At 43.3% G+C, this 19,471-nt stretch overlaps 1 protein-coding gene across 1 annotated transcript; it reads left to right on the forward strand.

Moving 5' to 3' along the window:
- The first annotated feature begins 1,445 nt into the window (after nt 1-1,445).
- Nucleotides 1,446-18,230, forward strand: LOC138771012 (galectin-3-like). The gene is made up of 6 exons (XM_069950413.1): nt 1,446-1,539; nt 11,248-11,264; nt 14,384-14,818; nt 16,154-16,236; nt 17,095-17,260; nt 17,926-18,230. The coding sequence occupies exons 2-6, from the start codon at nt 11,250-11,252 to the stop codon at nt 18,079-18,081; spliced, it is 855 nt and encodes a 284-aa protein (XP_069806514.1). The 5' UTR covers nt 1,446-1,539; nt 11,248-11,249; the 3' UTR covers nt 18,082-18,230.
- The last annotated feature ends 1,241 nt before the right edge of the window (nt 18,231-19,471 follow it).

Genomic DNA, 19,471 nt, shown 5'->3' on the forward strand with positions numbered 1-19,471 from the left:
CGGGGCGATTCACAGACATAACATACATTACAAAGTTGTTTAACTTTGTAATGTGTGTTATTCTGTGAATAATTTCTGAGCGCCGCACTACCCCTTTAAAGGAAAGCCTGAGATTTCTCCTCTTTTCAAATCCATTCCTGGCTTTGGCTTCAAATCTTTGGCAGATAATCTTTCTGTGTATATGGACCCTTACATGTGTCCCTGAGCCTAGGTGTCTGTAATATGAAAAGTTATAGTTCTATATCTGCTTGCTGTCAGTAAATGCAGGCATATGTACCTGTCACAGCTCTGTATATTGTAAGTTTTATAGATGTTCTTAGAGTCTGGATAGAACTTGAATGTTTTTATTCACAGTCAGCAAGCAGAGATCTAAACCTACACTACACCCTCACCCCCAGTAAACATTTGCCTGTTATGCAGCACATGGCTACCCCATGCACGCGTCAGCTCTACTACACCATGCGTGCATCAGCTTTGCTACATCATCAGCTAGTATGGAATACATACTGGTTTGATGTGATGCAAAATCAGTGCAAAAATAGTCCTGTGTTTACTGTGCAATAGTAATGAAAGCAGCGGGCAGGAAAGTAAGCTAAGGTGGTAAGTACGCAAATGGACCAATCAGGGAGATGCATGATGGAAAATGTAGTTTCCTTTCCTGCGCCATCTTGGATATAGATCAGTTTTTTAAAAAAACAAAAACTTGTAACTCAGGAATGGCAGCAGCTAGAAAGACAGGAGACAGAAGAAAATACTCAGGGGGACTTGGTGAGTAAGACTAGGTTTGGGAGCATTTCATTTTTTTTATGTGGATAATCCCTTTAAGGGTGCCTTTACACAGAAAGATTTAACTGACAGATCTTTGAAGATAAAGCCAGGAATGGATTTCAAAAGAGGAGAAATCTCAGTCTTTCCTTTATGACCTGTTCTGTTTATAGTCTGTTCCTGGCTTTGGCTTCAAAAACAGGTGCTTCAGATAAATTTATCTGTGTAAAGGTACCCCTAGGTGGCCATACATATAAGATAGTAGGGGGTTGATTGTGAAAAAGTGATGAACAAATGACCATTTGATGAAACATGGATACAATAGAACAGACATAAAATTTTCATCCATAATGGCTATGTACATTGACATTTTCAGATGAGAACAGCCTATCCTCTGTCAGCTAAACTGATTTCATTACTAAATTTAACCTGATGTATGATCTTTTGATGATAGACTTTTTGCTTTGTGCCCCTTTAAATTTGTCCAGGTTTACTCTTCCTCCCTGCATAACTTGAAGTTTCCACAAATATGTATCCTCCCCCTAAAAGAATGTAACATTTTCAGCTTTAAGCATGAACCCTGCCTTGTATTGACAATATGGGTGTGTTGCTGTTCAAGTTTTGGGTAGAAGAGCCTGCATAGGTGTGGTATTACAGGGCGTGCACTACCCTACCCTCTCCACTGAAAACCCTCTTTATATCAGAGCTGTTCCTGCTGCGTAGCCCGTCCAAATTTTTTTCCAGACCTTCTGCTTGTGGCTCCTGCATCCATCAGTGAGTATTTACTATATATATATAATATATATTATTCTTTTACCTGTAGACTTAAACTAAGCCTAGTGTAAGGCCCAAGGTGATGCTGTATAATTAAGGGAAAGAGAGAAAGAAAGACTCTGCTTGATGTACTGCCCCTCCGGCTCTTCATTACATTGTGTGTGTTTTATTTGCAGTGTTCCTTTTAAATGTATGAGGATGTGTGCAACTGGTTCAATGGTTAGTTTATATGTACATGCTACTGCTTGTTCTGCTTTGCAATTAGGAGGGTAAAAAAATCACCTGTGATTGTTACCTTCTTATTACATTATTATAGTTTGTACTTTTGAGCAGTTTTACTGTACTACCGCTCTAGTTGGAATAGGTCATAATAAGGCTACCATTCAGATTACTGTACCTATGTATGCGTATCCTGTACAAAGACAAAGTTTTTTTGTGGCACACTTAATGTACAAGGTTTTTCTGCCCATTAGCATTGCTTCCAGGGGATGATAGCCCAGCAGTCTGAAAAGAAAACAGCTAGGCAGCATGTAGCACGAGGCTGAAGTTGGTTTCTTATTCGGCCAGTTTCTTATTCGGGGCTGAAGTTGGTTTCTTATTCGGCAGTTTCTTATTCAGAGGATTTTTCTTTTTCCTGTTTTAGCTATTATTCTTACAGAAAATGTATAATATTCATACCCTACCGTAAGTGAGGGGCCCTGAGGGGACTGGTGATAAAAATGGCAAAAAAGACCCCACGGTTGGCATAAAAATGGGCATGAAAGTAAAACCACAAAATTATTATTTAAAAATAAAATTGACTTTGGGCCACTGATCTCACACTGATAATACACAGAGAGGGATCCCCCACATCACACTGATAATACACAGAGAGGGATGCCCTGCATCACATCCAACAGAGTCCAGCCTGGCCCAAAGTGGTTCTGGGTATAAAAACTGGCATCAAAGTGGGCAGATTGGAATTTTTTCCTGATTTGAATAAGTAACAGCTATTTTCAAAGGGTTAAATGAGTTTGGGCCACTGATCTCACACTGATAATACACAGAGAGGGATCCCCCGCATCACATCCAAGAGAGTACAGCCTGGCCCAAAGTGGTTCTGGGTATAAAAACTGGCATCAAAGTGGGCACATAGCCATTTTTCATGATTTGAATAAGTAACAGCTGTTTTCAAAGGGTTAAATGAGTTTGGGCCACTGATCTCACACTACGTACACACAGATAGGCATGCCCCGCATCACATCCAAGAGAGTCCAGCCTGGCCCAAAGTGGTTCTGGGTATAAAAACTGGCATCAAAGTGGGCAGATGGGCATTTTTGTCCTATTTTGAATAAGTAACAGGTGTTTTCAAAGGGTTAAATGAGTTTGGGCCACTGATCTCACACTGATAATACACAGAGAGGGATGCCCCGCATCACAACCAAGAGAGTCCAGCCTGGCCCAAAGTGGTTCTGGGTATAAAAACTGGCATCAAAGTGGGCACATAGGCATTTTTCATGATTTGAATAAGTAACAGCTGTTTTCAAAGGGTTAAATGAGTTTGGGCCACGGATCTCACACTGATAATACACAGAGAGGGATGCCCCGCATCACATCCAAGAGAGTCCAGCCTGGCCCAAAGTGGTTCTGGGTATAAAAACTGGCATCAAAGTGGGCACATAGCCATTTTTCATGATTTGAATAAGTAACAGCTGTTTTCAAAGGGTTAAATGAGTTTGGGCCACGGATCTCACACTGATAATACACAGAGAGGGATGCCCCGCATCACATCCAAGAGAGTCCAGCCTGGCCCAAAGTGGTTCTGGGTATAAAAACTGGCATCAAAGTGGGCACATAGCCATTTTTCATGATTTGAATAAGTAACAGCTGTTTTCAAAGGGTTAAATGAGTTTGGGCCACTGATCTCACACTACATACACACAGATAGGCATGCCCCGCATCACATCCAAGAGAGTCCAGCCTGGCCCAAAGTGGTTCTGGGTATAAAAACTGGCATCAAAGTGGGCACATAGCCATTTTTCATGATTTGAATAAGTAACAGGTGTTTTCAAAGGGTTAAATGAGTTTGGGCCACTGATCTCACACTGATAATACACAGAGAGGGATCCCCCGCATCACATCCAACAGAGTCCAGCCTGGCCCAAAGTGGTTCTGGGTATAAAAACTGGCATCAAAGTGGGCACATAGCCATTTTTCATGATTTGAATAAGTAACAGCTGTTTTCAAAGGGTTAAATGAGTTTGGGCCACTGATCTCACACTACGTACACACAGATAGCCATGCCCCGCATCACATCCAAGAGAGTCCAGCCTGGCCCAAAGTGGTTCTGGGTATAAAAACTGGCATCAAAGTGGGCAGATTGGCATTTTTGTCCTATTTTGAATAAGTAACAGGTGTTTTCAAAGGGTTAAATGAGTTTGGGCCACTGATCTCACACTGATAATACACAGACAGGCATGCCCCGCATCACATCCAAGAGAGTCCAGCCTGGCCCAAAGTGGTTCTGGGTATAAAAACTGGCATCAAAGTGGGCACATAGCCATTTTTCATGATTTGAATAAGTAACAGCTATTTTCAAAGGGTTAAATGAGTTCGGGCCACTGATCTCACACTGATAATACACAGAGAGGGATGCCCCGCATCACATCCAACAGAGTCCAGCCTGGCCCAAAGTGGTTCTGGGTATAAAAACTGGCATCAAAGTTGGCAGATTGGCATTTTTTCCTGATTTGAATAAGTAACAGCTATTTTCAAAGGGTTAAATGAGTTTGGGCCACTGATCTCACACTGATAATACACAGAGAGGGATGCCCTGTGGGTCCTTACCAGACTTTGGAGCAAATGCCAAACTTTACTGAAACGGTAATGAGGATTAAGGTAAAACACACCTTTATCCATGGTGTTTTTGGTGCAATAAGGAGCTATCAGCAGTTTAGATTAATCTAACTGGCTGACAGTTCCCCTGTAATAATGGTCATTATTTGCCCTTATTTTTACTTTGTTTAAACATAGCCTAAAGGGGTATTCCTGGAAAAATTGAAAAAAAAAAAGAAGCAAAATTAACCCTTAACTAAAGAACTTATATATTCCTTGTTGGCTTTACTCGGAGATTGCTGGTCCAGTCACATGATGCAACCTTTCTTACAGTGATGTCCTACTTCCTTTCATCTTCTTGGGTATGGTGACGTCAGCACTTGGGGGCAAAGCCATCTCTCGTACCCAGAATGGCCTTCCTACACGTGCGCAGTGCGATCATTAGTATTGCAGAATGCATCTGCTAATCCCACTGGGTACAGGGACATCAATGCTCCCGTAATCAGGTTCTGCTGGCTACAACGGCGGTCTTACTGGCTACAAAGGGGTCCTATATGGCTACAAGGGGACCCTGACATTGCAGGCAACACATAGGACAAATATATTTCAATGGCCCTGTTCACACATCTGTACAAGTGTTCAGGTCCACGTCCCGCGCTACAAAAAAATAAAGGATAGATTATAGTGCGGACTTGCATTTGCGGCACGAATCATTGTCTTCTACATAGTGCTCCGTAAACTGCGTAGCACTGTTACTGCACATTCATAGTGCGGTCCACCATTACAGGTCCGTATTCACTGGCTGAACTATGGATGTGTGAATGAGGCCTAACATAGCCTAAAGCAGACCTGTCAGCAGAAAACATTGTTATTATAGAAATGTATTCAGGGTTAGCCGAGAAATGTTTAATAAGAAGAGATGGGACAGCTAATTCTAGGATCCTGTTATGCTGACAAATGCCTCCTGAGTACTTTAGCCCTGTTTGCTTAAAGGGATAGTGCGGCGCTAAACATTTATTCACAAAATACCCAGAACCATTTTGATGCCAGTTTTTATACCCAGAACCACTTTGGGCCAGGCTGGACTCTCTTGGATGTGATGCGGGGCATGCCTGTCTGTGTATTATCAGTGTGAGATCAGTGGCCCAAACTCATTTAACCCTTTGAAAATAGCTGTTACTTATTCAAATCATGAAAAATGGCTATGTGCCCACTTTGATGCCAGTTTTTATACCCAGAACCACTTTGGACCAGGCTGGACTCTCTTGGTTGTGATGCGGGGCATCCCTCTCTGTGTATTATCAGTGTGAGATCAGTGGCCCAAACTCATTTAACCCTTTGAAAATACCTGTTACTTATTCAAATTGGGAAAAATGGCTATGTGCCCACTTTGATGCCAGTTTTTATACCCAGAACCACTTTGGGCCAGGCTGGACTCTCTTGGATGTGATGCGGGGCATCCCTCTCTGTGTAGTATCAGTGTGAGATCAGTGGCCCAAACTCATTTAACCCTTTGAAAACAGCTGTTACTTATTCAAAATAGGACAAAAATGCCCATCTGCCCACTTTGATGCCAGTTTTTATACTCAGAACCACTTTGGGCCAGGCTGGACTCTATTGGATGTGATGCGGGGCATGCCTATCTGTGTGTATGTAGTGTGAGATCAGTGGCCCAAACTCATTTAACCCTTTGAACATAGCTGTTACTTATTCAAATCATGAAAAATGGCTATGTGCCCACTTTGATGCCAGTTTTTATACCCAGAACCACTTTGGGCCAGGCTGGACTCTCTTGGGAATGATGCGGGGCATCCCTCTCTGTGTAATATCAATGTGAGATCAGTGGCCCAAACTCATTTAACCCTTTGAAAATAGCTGTTACTTATTCAAATCAGGAAAAAATTCCAATCTGCCCACTTTGATGCCAGTTTTTATACCCAGAACCACTTTGGGCCAGGCTGGACTCTCTTGGGTATGATGCGGGGCATCCCTCTCTGTGTATTATCAGTGTGAGATCAGTGGCCCAAACTCATTTAACCCTTTGAAAACAGCTGTTACTTATTCAAATTAGGAAAAAATGCCCATCTGCCCACTTTGATGCCAGTTTTTATACCCAGAACCACTTTGGGCCAGGCTGGACTCTCTTGGATGTGATGCGGGGCATCCCTATCTGTGTAATATCAATGTGAGATCCGTGGCCCAAACTTATTTAACCCTTTGAAAATACCTGTTACTTATTCAAATTGGGAAAAATGCCAATCTGCCCACTTTGATGCCAGTTTTTATACCCAGAACCACTTTGGGCCAGGCTGGACTCTCTTGGGTGTGATGCGGGGCATCCCTCTCTGTGTATTATCAGTGTGAGATCAGTGGCCCAAGGTCAATTTTATTTTTAAATAATAATTTTGTGGTTTTACTTTCATGCCCATTTTTATGCCAACCGTGGGGTCTTTTTTGCCATTTTTATCACCAGTCCCCTCAGGGCCCCTCACTTACGGTAGGGTATGAATATTATACATTTTCTGTAAGAATAATAGCTAAACAGGAAAAAGAAAAATCCTCTGAATAAGAAACTGCCGAATAAGAAACCAACTTCAGCCCCGAATAAGAAACTGGCCGAATAAGAAACCAACTTCAGCCTCGTGCATGTAGCTTATTTAGGGTAAGGTTAGGTTTATAGTCAGGTCAATAAGCGGCTGTGATCGCCAACAATAACAAGATACTTGTTTCTGTTACCAAGCCATATGTGGCCACCTCTTCATACATGTTAGTGGAGGTAATAGCAGTGGTGGGCTTCCAATGTAGAGTAGTTGTGATAAAAACAATGTATATGGAACGGCTATGTTCAGCCACTTACAACAATGCAGCTTTAGGCTATGTTCACACACAGTATTTTTGGTCAGTATTTTTCAAACAAAACCAGAGTGGATTGAAAATGCAAAAAAGGCTATGTTCACACACTGTTGAAATTGAGTTGATGGCCCTCATTTAATGGCAAATAATTACCGTTATTTTAAAACAATGGCCGTTTATTATTTTATTATTTGTTATTTGCCATTAAATGATGGCCATCCACTCAGTTTCAATAGTGTGTAAACATAGCCTTTCTGTGTTTCCAATCCACTCCTGGTTGAAAAATACTAAGCTAAAATACTGTGTGTGAACATAGCCTTAAGCCTAGCCTATGTTACATGTGACATAACACCTACAGCTACATAGTGTCACCCCCACAAGGCAGGGACGTGTATGTGTATTCCTCCCATGCATTGCCTGTCTTTCACTGGGTCGGATCTGATAACCATTTTGGAGTCCTGACTGGTTACATAACAGATGTGCTGGTGAGAATAATCACTGAGTATACATAAAACATGGACTGTATTCATAGCCTAGATCTTGGTTCAATGCAAAACACAGGCTTATTATGGCGAGTTTGACAGGTATTTCTGTTTTCTGTAACCTTTTTTATTGCTTCAAATTATCTAAAGTAAAAAAAAAAGTATAATAGTCTCATTGAAAAGATCATACCATCTTGAGCCAACTGATATGTGCCTCCATGCAGTGCTGTGTCTCCATGGTAACAGACTACAAACAAAACCTGTGTAGTCTGTTCCTACAGTCTTTTGTTTTACTCCCTTTCCAACTGTTCCTTTTCCTTGCTAACCTACTAAATTATAGAATTGCAAGGAATATGGAACAATTAGAGTATCACTTGTTTTTTTCTATAGTCTATAGCCATTGAGACACTGAGGTCAACATAGTTGCTGTAGGCCCTGCCTAAACATAGAGGGGGAAATTTACAAAGACCAACGCTGATCCTAAATTAGGCCCCGGCATCTTTTTCCCGGCAAGATTTTCTAAGAGGTGCAGGTAAAGCATGATAAATCAGGTGTGGGAGGAAGCCACGTCTCTTTCCAGCCTTAGCACAAGCCCCTGTCCATTGAGCGAACGGGGAATACGGCAGACGCACACACGGAAGAAGGGGCAAATCTGCACCTTCTCCCTGGCGTATGCCTGTGGTGCAGCCTTTGTAAGTGTCCCCCAGAGTCTTTAAAAACAGTTCTGGAGACTGATCACTCCAAAGTTTATTAATTATTAGGGGCACTAATAACACTAACTTTTTTTTCCAAAGGCTAATTTTTAACCCCTTAGCGACCCATGACGTATCTGATACGTCATGGTGCCGCTCGGGGTGTTCAGAGCGGGGTCCTGCCGGGACCCCGCTCTGAACGGCGCTGATCCCGGCTGACACGTGCAGCCGGGCAGTGCCTCTATTAGCCGGCGCGGGTCCCGTTGCCGCGCCGGCTAATTAAGCCTCTAAGTGCAGCTGTCAAACCTGACAGATGCACTTAGAGGCTTCAGACCTCACGTCCCTGGTGTCTAGTGGGACGGATCTTCTGCCCGTGCCGGGCCTCAGCGTCGGAATGACGCTGATCCCGACTCAGCAATAGATTGCTATGGCCTGCAGCAGGCCATAGTAATCTATGACCGATCTAATCGATCTTTGCTGTGTATATACACAGCATTGATCTCTATGAGAGATCAGTGCTGTCTATATACAAGTCCCCCAGGGGGGCTTCTAGTTACAGTAAAAAAAAAAGTAAAAAAGTGTTTTTATTAATAAAAAATCCCCTCCCCTAATAAAAGTCCAAATCACCCCCCTTTTCCCATTTTATAAATATAAATTAATAAATAAATAAATAAACATATTTAGTATCGCCGCGCGCGTAATCGCCCGAACTATTAATTAATCACGTTCCTGATCTCGCACGGTAAACGGCGTCAGCGCAAAAAAATTCCAAAGTGCAAAATTGCGCATTTTTGGTCGCATCAAATCCAGAAAAAATGTAATAAAAAACGATCAAAAAGTCGTATATGCGCAATCAAGGTACCGATAGAAAGAACACATCATGGCGCAAAAACTGACACCTCACACAGCCCCATAGACCAAAGGATAAAAGCGCTATAAGCCTGGGAATGGAGCGATTTTAAGGAACGTATATTTGTTAACAATGGTTTGAATTTTTGACAGGCCATCCGATACAATATAAGTTATACATGTTATATATCATAGTAATCGGAACGACTTGAGGAACATGCATAACAAGTCAGTTTTACCATAGGACGGACGGCGTAAATGCAAAACTCCCCGAAATCAAAACAAATTCGTTTTTTTTTCAATTTGACAGCACAAATGATTTTTTTCCGGTTTCGCAGCATATGTTATGGAAAAATAATGCCTGTCATTGCAAAGTACAATTGGTTTCGCAAAAAATAAGCGCTCATATACGTCTCTAGGTGAAAAAATGCAAGCGCTATGGACTTTTAAACTTAAAATGGAATAAGCAAAAGCGCAAAAACGAAAATAGGCTTTGACCTTAAGGGGTTAAACTTTTTTTTTTAGTTCTACTTATTAAAAGTGTTATTTAGTGTATTGAACAGTTTTGCTGTAATCCTGTGTTTGGGTTGAACTATGGGTTAAAGTGTCCCTGTCCAGAAGACATGGCAAATGTTTTAATCAGTCAGTCTTGGTGTTCAGCTCCAAATCTTTCACTAGAACAAGTTGCGAGATGTAGTCTATAGTAAGTCTATAGGATTCATCTCCTGCAGCAAGCTGGGAAGAGAAGCGCTCAGGTGAGTGCATCTCCTGACTCTAAATGATCAGACTCTGACTGTCCCTAGGACATGTCAAAAGCTTTCTGAACTGACAATACAAATTTAAATGTCACCTTAAAAAGTAAGATATAGATAAACATACTATACAGAAGCCATCTTTTTAACATGAACAAGACAGATCAAGCTTCTGTTGTCGCTGAATGTTTATGGGTGTTACAGGTTAAATACTACAGGTCCCATCCTACCCCTCAGGCTGAATTCTCTGCAGGTTAGAATGACTCATGTTCTTTACATTTTATCCTTCCTTAATTATTTGCAGTTTTTCCTCTCCTACCTTGATCAGATGATATTAGGAAAACGAGACTCTAATAATAACTAAAAATTTGGCTATGTTCACGTGAAGTTTTTTCAATTTGTTTTTTATTTTCTTTCTCAAAATGACGTCTGTCATTTTGAGTACATTACAATGACTGCTGTTAGTACCTTATTCTAGTCTAGTTCAGACTCTTTTGGGTGTGTGTGTTTTTTTTAAGGTCCATTGAATTTAGCACTAAAGAAGTGAAACAAAAATATGTATGAACAACTTAGACTCGGTTCACACTAGCATTTTTCTTATTTGCTAATAGAACCTTCAATATTATTTAAATAGATAAGCATAAACTGATGATGTAGGAGCTCTCACACTGGGAGACCAATAGGAAGCCAAGCACCCTGCCTATTCCACAGACCGACTGTGTTTGCTCCTCGTTCCCTGCTCGTGCCACCGCCATTACACGTGGCGGCAGCGAGTGGGTGAGTACAGGGGGGGCTGCAGAGTGCTGCGGGGGGGGGGGGGGGGGCTGCCCGGGTGATCCCTAGATCGTCCGGGCAGCCCATAGCATATAACAGCGGTCTGCTGACGTAGCTCCTATTCCGCGGAGCGACAGCAGCAGATCGTTGCTGTATGAATCGATTGTTTTGCAACATGTTGACAAACAAATGACTGCAACGATCAGCCAACATGAACGATGTCGGCTGATCATTGCCTTTTATTCCACGGGACGATTATTATGGTTCAGTCCGCAAAACACTGTCCGGACGTGTGAATGACCCCTTAGAACTGTTTTGTGCTGTTCTTCTGTTACTCCCCCTAGAAAGGTATAAATAAATTGACAACTGGGAATTACAATGTCTGTAGCAATTTATATTTATAATACTTTTCCGGCTTACTTTGGCCCTGTAAACCTATCATGACTTCATTTAGATCACGTTATTGAAACTTTTTTCTTTCTTTTATTTCAGAAATGTCAGAGTTTTCGGTAAGTGTGAACATGTTCCTGGGACTTACTGCTTATTAACTTAATATTACTGGATGGATGGATGAGAATTTACTTGCAACATTCACTAGGTTACCCTTACATGCTACTTTACATATGTCTCCGAGAACTACAGTCAACCTGCTTTTTCCCTACTGGGACTGGCTGTAGTCCTGGTTTTATCATGGTTGGTGGTGGGTGGCACAGAGTCACACACTGTGCCTATATATCAGTTACAGATCCTCATAATATTGTCAGCAATTAAATAAGTATTCCAACAACCGGTTGCCAAGGTTCACCATCCCTGGTATAGGACATGGATTGGTCTGCACTGTACAGACAAGTTCTCATACACCAGAAGTAAAGTCTACATGCAAATGTCCACGGTTAGTCCACAGTCTAGTGTAAACACTGCCCCCAATTTGTTAGCAGCCTAATGTAAATATTGCTTGCAGTCAGTGCACAGTCTGAACACCACCCAAGTTTGTGCACAGCCTATTATATGATTATCAGCCATAACAGTTTGGTGTAGTAGGTCATGTTAAAAGGCAACGATAAGCCGACATGCACAATGTCTTTCAACAGGTGTAAGAAAAGTGGCAGCAGCAGATTGCCGTTGACTTCTATAAGCAGCCTGGACGATCAAAGGATTGTCCAGGCAGCCCCTCCTGTGGCTCCCTGCTCTCTGTCTGGCATAGGACAAGGAGGAAGCGAGCACTGACGTATCTTACCTGCTGATAGCTAGTGGGTGTGTGCACTGGTGATGAATGTATGTTTCTTACTTTCATCCTCACTGCCATGCCTATGCTGTTAGTTGTACCCGATAAACTATTAGGATTGCTGGGGGCGTGGCTACCGTCCCTCCGAGCACAGATACGTCCGGCCCCCTGTATTGATAATCATGCAGGCCGGTCAGGGGCCATAGCCCCATGTGACGGTCCACCCCCAGCCGCCCCCCCCCCAACTTGCTGATAGTTCCCATTAAACATTGCTCCCAGTCTGTTCAGTCTAGTGTTACTACTCCCCCTGATCATTGCACAGTGTAGTGTTACTACTGCCCCTGATCATTGCACAGTGTAGTGTTACTACTGCCCCTGATCATTGCACAGTGTAGTGTTACTACTGCCCCTGATCATTGCACAGTGTAGTGTTACTACTGCCCCTGATCATTGCACAGTCTGGTGTAACTACTGCCCCTGATCATTGCACAGTGTAGTGTTACTACTGCCCCTGATCATTGCACAGTGTAGTGTTACTACTGCCCCTGATCATTGCACAGTCTAGTGTAACTACTGCCCCTGATCATTGCACAGTCTGGTGTAACTACTGCCCCTGATCATTGCACAGTCTAGTGTAACTACTCCCCCTTATCATTGCACAGTCTGGTGTAACTACTGCCCCTGATCATTGCACAGTCTAGTGTAACTACTTCCCCCTATCATTGCACAGTCTGGTGTAGCTACTGCCCCTGATCATTGCACAGTCTAGTGTAACTACTCCCCCTTATCATTGCACAGTCTGGTGTAGCTATTGCCCCTGATCATTGCACAGTCTAGTGTAACTACTGCCCCTAATCATTGCACAGTCTGGTGTAACTACTCCCCCTTATCATTGCACAGTCTGGTGTAACTACTGCCCCTGATCATTGCACAGTCTGGTGTAACTACTCCCCCTTATCATTGCACAGTCTGGTGTAACTACTGCCCCTGATCATTGCACAGTAAGTGTAACTACTCCCCCTGATCATTGCACAGTAAGTGTAACTACTCCCCCTGATCATTTCACAGTCTGGTGTAACTACTCCCCCTTATCATTGCACAGTCTGGTGTAACTACTGCCCCTGATCATTGCACAGTGTAGTGTTACTACTGCCCCTGATCATTGCACAGTCTAGTGTAACTACTCTCCCTGATCATTGCACAGTCTGGTGTAACTACTGCCCCTGATCATTGCACAGTGTAGTGTTACTACTGCCCCTGATCATTGCACAGTCTGGTGTAACTACTGCCACTGATCATTGCACAGTCTAGTGTAGCTACTCCCCCTTATCATTGCACAGTCTAGTGTAACTGCTGCCCCTGATCATTGCACAGTAAGTGTAACTACTCCCCCTGATCATTGCACAGTCTGGTGTAACTACTTCCCCCTATCATTGCACAGTCTGGTGTAGCTACTGCCCCTGATCATTGCACAGTCTAGTGTAACTACTCCCCCTTATCATTGCACAGTCTGGTGTAGCTATTGCCCCTGATCATTGCACAGTCTAGTGTAACTACTGCCCCTAATCATTGCACAGTCTGGTGTAACTACTGCCCCTGATCATTGCACAGTCTAGTGTAACTACTGCCCCTAATCATTGCACAGTCTGGTGTAACTACTGCCCCTAATCATTGCACAGTCTGGTGTAACTACTTCCCCTTATCATTGCACAGTCTGGTGTAACTACTGCCCCTGATCATTGCACAGTCTGGTGTAACTACTCCCCCTTATCATTGCACAGTCTGGTGTAACTACTGCCCCTGATCATTGCACAGTAAGTGTAACTACTCTCCCTGATCATTTCACAGTCTGGTGTAACTACTGCCCCTGATCATTGCACAGTGTAGTGTTACTACTGCCCCTGATCATTGCACAGTAAGTGTAACTACTCCCCCTGATCATTTCACAGTCTGGTGTAACTACTCCCCCTTATCATTGCACAGTCTGGTGTAACTACTGCCCCTGATCATTGCACAGTGTAGTGTTACTACTGCCCCTGATCATTGCACAGTCTGGTGTAAGTACTGCCACTGATCATTGCACAGTCTAGTGTAGCTACTGCCCCTGATCATTGCAGTCTAATATTAATGCTGCCCCCAGTCAGTCCACAATCTGTAAATATAAAGCTCACTTTTTATTAATTATTATTATTTATGCTTCCATGTTACTCTTTTGGTTTATGTTATTTGAAAGGAGATTGGGTTAGAATTAGTTGTTTGAGTGGAAATGGCTGTATTTAGAGGCTTACAAATAAATCTTCCACAACATGCTAATTCCACCACCTGAAGTATTCCTCTTTCCTTTTATTGAATGTTGTGGCATATGGTGTTGTGCAATGACTTATTTTTCCATTTCTTAACCAGCTCGATGATGCCTTATCTGGACAAGCCAATGCAAGCACTGTGAAAGCAGATCAAGGTAATCAAGGCCAAAACTATAACCCCTGGGGAGGCCAAAACCCTGGACAACAGGGCTTTCCAGGTCAGCCATTCCCAGGATTCCCAGCACCAGGACAGGGACAAGGACAGCAGAATCCAGGATATCCAGCACCAGGACAAGGCCCGCAGTATCCAGGATATCCAGCACCAGGACAAGGCCCACAGTACCCAGGATTCCCACCTGGAGGCCAGCAATACCCAGGATTTCCTCCAGCTGCTGGCCAACAGTACCCAGGATATCCAGGTTTCCCAGGGCCAGGGCAGCCATACCCAGGAGCTCCTACCCCAGGAGCTCCTACCCCAGGACAAGGGCCTTCTGTTCCTAAACAAACAGTACCTAACGTACCTTCTGGTCCACAGGTGTGTAACTAAAAAAAATACAACATACAATTCTATAGCTGCAATACATATGTGCTTTGTATGTGTATCTATAAACACTCACATATAAGTAAATATTCAGTGGTGCCTTGGATTTCGAGCATAATTCGTTTCGGACCGAGCTTGTAATTCAAATCCACTCTTAAACCAAAGCTAATTTTCCCATAAGAAATCACTGACATGCAGACAATTGGTTCCACACCCCTAAAATAATGATTTATTATTCTGAATAACATGTAAAACAGATGAAACAAACATTCAGAAACAGCAGAATATGTGATATTATAAGTTACTGTACAGTAATGGAGAGGATAGGAAACACAGAGACTGCAGGGAGCATAAAGGAATGAGCAGGACAGATGAGGGCACATACATGCAGCACTCTCTGTCTGGGGAGAGAGTGGTTACAGCTATGAAGAGATTACCTCCACAGTCCTGTCCCCTGATGCAAGCCCCAGCCTGAAGTGGATCTGCTATGAGTTGGAAGTTGAGGGAGACTTCCTGGGTCAGAGTACAGTGCTGTAGACCCCGCTATGCAGACCATGCCCCTCCTCCACTCCCCCTCCCACCCAGTACAGGGAGCTCTTAAACCAAAGCAATGCTCTTAAACTAGGTTACAATTTTGAAAAACTGTGAGCTCTTAAATCAAAACGCTCTTAAACCAAGTTACTCTTAAACCAAGGTACCACTGTATATATTTACCATTCATACCTTTCTCTGACACACAAGCTAGCGTGTTAGCGAAATGCTTTGTTTTTTAGGTTAAATTAGAGATGAGCGAACCTCGAGCATGCTCGAGTCCATCTGTTCCCGATCGTTCTGTTTTTTGATTAGCGGTGGCTGCTGAAGTTGGATAAAGCTCTAAGGTTGTCTGGAAAACATGGATACAGCCAATGACTATATCCATGTTTTCTGCATAGCCTTAGGGCTTTATCCAACTTCAGCAGTTCGGATAGACTCGAGCATGCTCGAGGTTCGCTCATGTCTAGTTATAATGGTAGAAATTGCAAATTGAGCATGCGTCCGATCGTTCAGCATTTGAATACCAGTGGCTGAAGAAGTTGGATATGGCGCTAGGGAGTTTGGTACTCAACTTCTAACGGGCTTCCTTACCTGTCAATCACCGCTGTAGACCATACCGAAAGGCAGAGAGCCGTGACTAGCTTTAGACCCTAATTCCTAGAGATTGGTTCCCTTTAAGCCACCGGTAATCCAATACCAAATGATTGGACACAAGCATGCTTGAGTTACGCTAATCTCTTGTAGAAAGTATCATGCAGGGTTATTATGTTTAATTCATCTTTCTTTTCCTTGTAGAAAGTGCCATGTGACATACCTTTGCCTGCAGGATGTGTAGCAGGGATGTGCTTTGAACTTGAAGGCACGCCGACTGGAAAAGGGTAAAATAGTGGTAATGTCTATGCACCAAATACATAGCCTCAGACTGACCTACAGGAGAGCATGTAAAGCCCCCATTGGGTTCCTGAGCTGCAGCGGTCCACCTTTTGTGTTTAACAAGATACCATTCAAATGTGCAACTGACCTTGCAAGCCAAAACAAGCCCCCATATGGCTCTTGTCAGTAACTAAATGAGAGAGTAAATTGAGGGGTTACCCCTTACCAAACCTTGACATAAGACCCAACTCCCAGAGCTGTGCGGGCTGTGGCTGCTGGAGAGGATGATGGCAGAGGAATGCTCAGTGTCCCTCCAGTGCCCTGTGTCCCTCAGTGTCCCCCTGTCATCATCCACTCCAGCAACCACAGCCTGCACAGCTCTGGAAGTCGGGTCGTGACATCACCATTTTATCCAGGAAGTGAAGCGCTTTAAAAGCATTTCCCGTAATAAGTGTATATTGGTAATTTGTATAATTTTTGAGGGGCAATTCAGTACTTTAATAAAAATTTTCGCCGGACTTCTCCTTTAAGTTGTCTGGGATAACAGATTTGGTTGTTTTCTTCTAGAAACAGCGCCACATCTGTCTACAGTTCATGTGTGGTATTGCAGCTCAGTCCCCTTTACTTCATAAATGTTAAGCTGTAACAGGCACAACCTATAGAAAGGTGCAGTAATGTTTCTATGAGAAAACTGCCATGTTTTTCTGATCTCAGATAACCCCCTTTTTGAACCCACATATAAAAGGGGAACAAACTCCCCAAATGCTATTTTTATTTTGTTCCCTTTTATAATGAGACTACTCTATTATAGATATTGACCTTGATTTACTAAAGTAAATGATGAGGTTCTCTTTTTCTTTCAGGTTTGGTGTTGACTATAAAATAGGAAATGACATTGCTTTACACGTAAATCCCCGTTTTCATGAACACCCTCATGTACTTGTGCGCAATTCATGTGTTGGTGGCAAATGGGGACCTGAGGAGCGACAATGTCCAAAGTTTCCATTTCAACAAGGAAAACCATTCAAGGTAAGAGAAGATGTTTCTTTTTATTCTGGTTCATTGGTCCAAGTTGTTTATTACAGACGTCAGATGACGAGACAGGGAAGAGGGACGATGGCATGTGGGTACATCTCAGTGATTACCGGAGAGGTTTCCCAGCAACTGTGACTACCTGGCCACCAATTACCACCCCAATGCCTACATAAGTATAGTTTGCATAAGACTATGGACCTTTTTGGCCCATATGAGTTGGGGTATGGGCAGACTATGGAATTCTCTGATAACTTGCCGCGGATTCCACCACTCGCTCCTGCTTCACTCTCTGCCCATCCTATAGACTCCATTCTATGGTCAGGCCGATTCCGTCGTCTGTCCAAACAATGGACATGTACTGACCATAGAATGGAGTCTATGGGATGGGCAGAGTGTTAAGCGGGAGCGTGTGGCGGAATCCGCGAGAATTCCTTAGTGTGCACATACCCTAGCGCTGATGATTACTTATATGGCTGGAAGCAGTGCTGGAGGTTTATAGCTGGAGGCGCAATTTTCTCACGATTGAGGAGTCTCTTCTTTAAAGGGAACCAACCAGTTAATTATTAGTAGTGCTATGAGTGTGCCCCCACTAATATGAAATGGACCTCTTCTTAGGTGTTCATATGTTTTATTATAACATTTTTTTTTCTTTCCCTTAGCTTCAAATTCACTTTCAACCAGACTGCTATAGAGTGGCTGTGAACAATGAGAACCTCTTTCAGTACAAGCACAGGCTGACCAACTTTGCAGGGATTAAATGTATTCGCATTCAAGGAGACCTCACCATCTCAGGGGTGCGGGTGACGATGGTGTAATAGGTGAAGATTTCCATAAGGTATCCGGAAAGGAAATTCTCAAGTGAACCCCAGGGACACACAGCTCTGCTGTTACACAAGTTTTATGAACATTTTGTAAAGCTTAAACATTTTTTGAACGTTTAAATAAAAATCTGTACACATGAAAAGGTTTGCATCTCTGCTCCTTTATACAGTGTCAAGTTAGAGATGTGTTGTCCCCCCCCCTTGAGATGCCACCAACATACAAAAACACACATTCACGCAGACAATGACTGACTGACACACAGCACTTACAACTCTTCTCCCTCTTTTCTCTGTCGGGCTGCTCTCCATGTGATCAGGTCCTTCACCCTTTTCTCTCTGAGCAGGTCCTGCTTGGTCTCCTGATGTTCAGCGCTCAGATTAGAACACCAGGCCCCTAGAGGCACTGTGGGCCCAAGCACTTGCCTGGGTAAGCCCTGTGCTGACGCAGGCCCTCACCATACCCTAAAACTGCTGTCACCTACTTGATCATGCCCTATACTACTAAAGGGCAGCTACAATGTCCTCTTTACCTCTAAGAACAGCTTGTCCATGTGAGCTCAGATAAGCACCAATACTAGATCCAGAATCTAGACATCATGCAGTTTCTAAAGGGGTAAGCTATCACTATTCTCAATAGGAGCCTATATAATACAACATTGCCCTTCAAGTTATAAAAACAACTACTTTCACCCTGCAGTGCTACTGGGAAGTCTCGGGAACCTGCTACACCCAGATAACTGATGACTGGGGCTAGTATTACCCACCAAGGATGGGTTCTATGCAACTAGGGGGCATAGGCGGTTCACAGCCACAAGTCGGCATCTGTGAGTAAGAGTATCACTTATCTCTTTTCTCTACACTCTTGTTTAGGCAGAGCACATATACTACATTGGGCAGAGCTCCTCTGGCAACTCCCCTCTTCCTTCTCTTTGCAAAGCACTTACTATAACAAAGCACTGGTTCTACCTTACTGTCAGTAACTTCTTTTTTAGTGTCAAGATTCGCACTAATGGCATTACTTGTACTGTCCACCTCAAGCCTTGTTCAGTAAAGTGTTCTATTTTTTCTACTAAACGCACGGGACTCTGTCTTGTCTATCTGCACCTGCACCTATGCACACCACCACATCCTTGGTTTATTTTTCCCCTTTCTGTGGGTGGCGGTACCGACATACCGGGTGGGTCTACTACCACTCCAGGTTACCGTGACAAGTGCCCAAGGGACCCTGAACTCTCCCTGGCAGGTTACCGACCATTTGGACACAGCAGACCGGCCAAACAGGTATCAACATCACACCTGTACACACCTACACTGGAGGTAGCTAGCCGAGCCAGGCCAAAACAAGACCGGCACAACACCACAGAACTAGCATCACCAGTTATCA

This window comes from Dendropsophus ebraccatus, chromosome 13 (assembly GCF_027789765.1).
Source record: "Dendropsophus ebraccatus isolate aDenEbr1 chromosome 13, aDenEbr1.pat, whole genome shotgun sequence".
NCBI classification, from domain to species: domain Eukaryota; kingdom Metazoa; phylum Chordata; class Amphibia; order Anura; family Hylidae; genus Dendropsophus; species Dendropsophus ebraccatus.

Excerpts from the sequence above, each read along its gene's own strand:
- LOC138771012 (XM_069950413.1), top strand. Across the intron at positions 14,819-16,153 it reads ACGTACCTTCTGGTCCACAG|AAAGTGCCATGTGACATACC; the intron begins GTGTGTAACTAA and ends TTTTCCTTGTAG. Across the intron at positions 16,237-17,094 it reads GGCACGCCGACTGGAAAAGG|GTTTGGTGTTGACTATAAAA; the intron begins GTAAAATAGTGG and ends TTTTTCTTTCAG.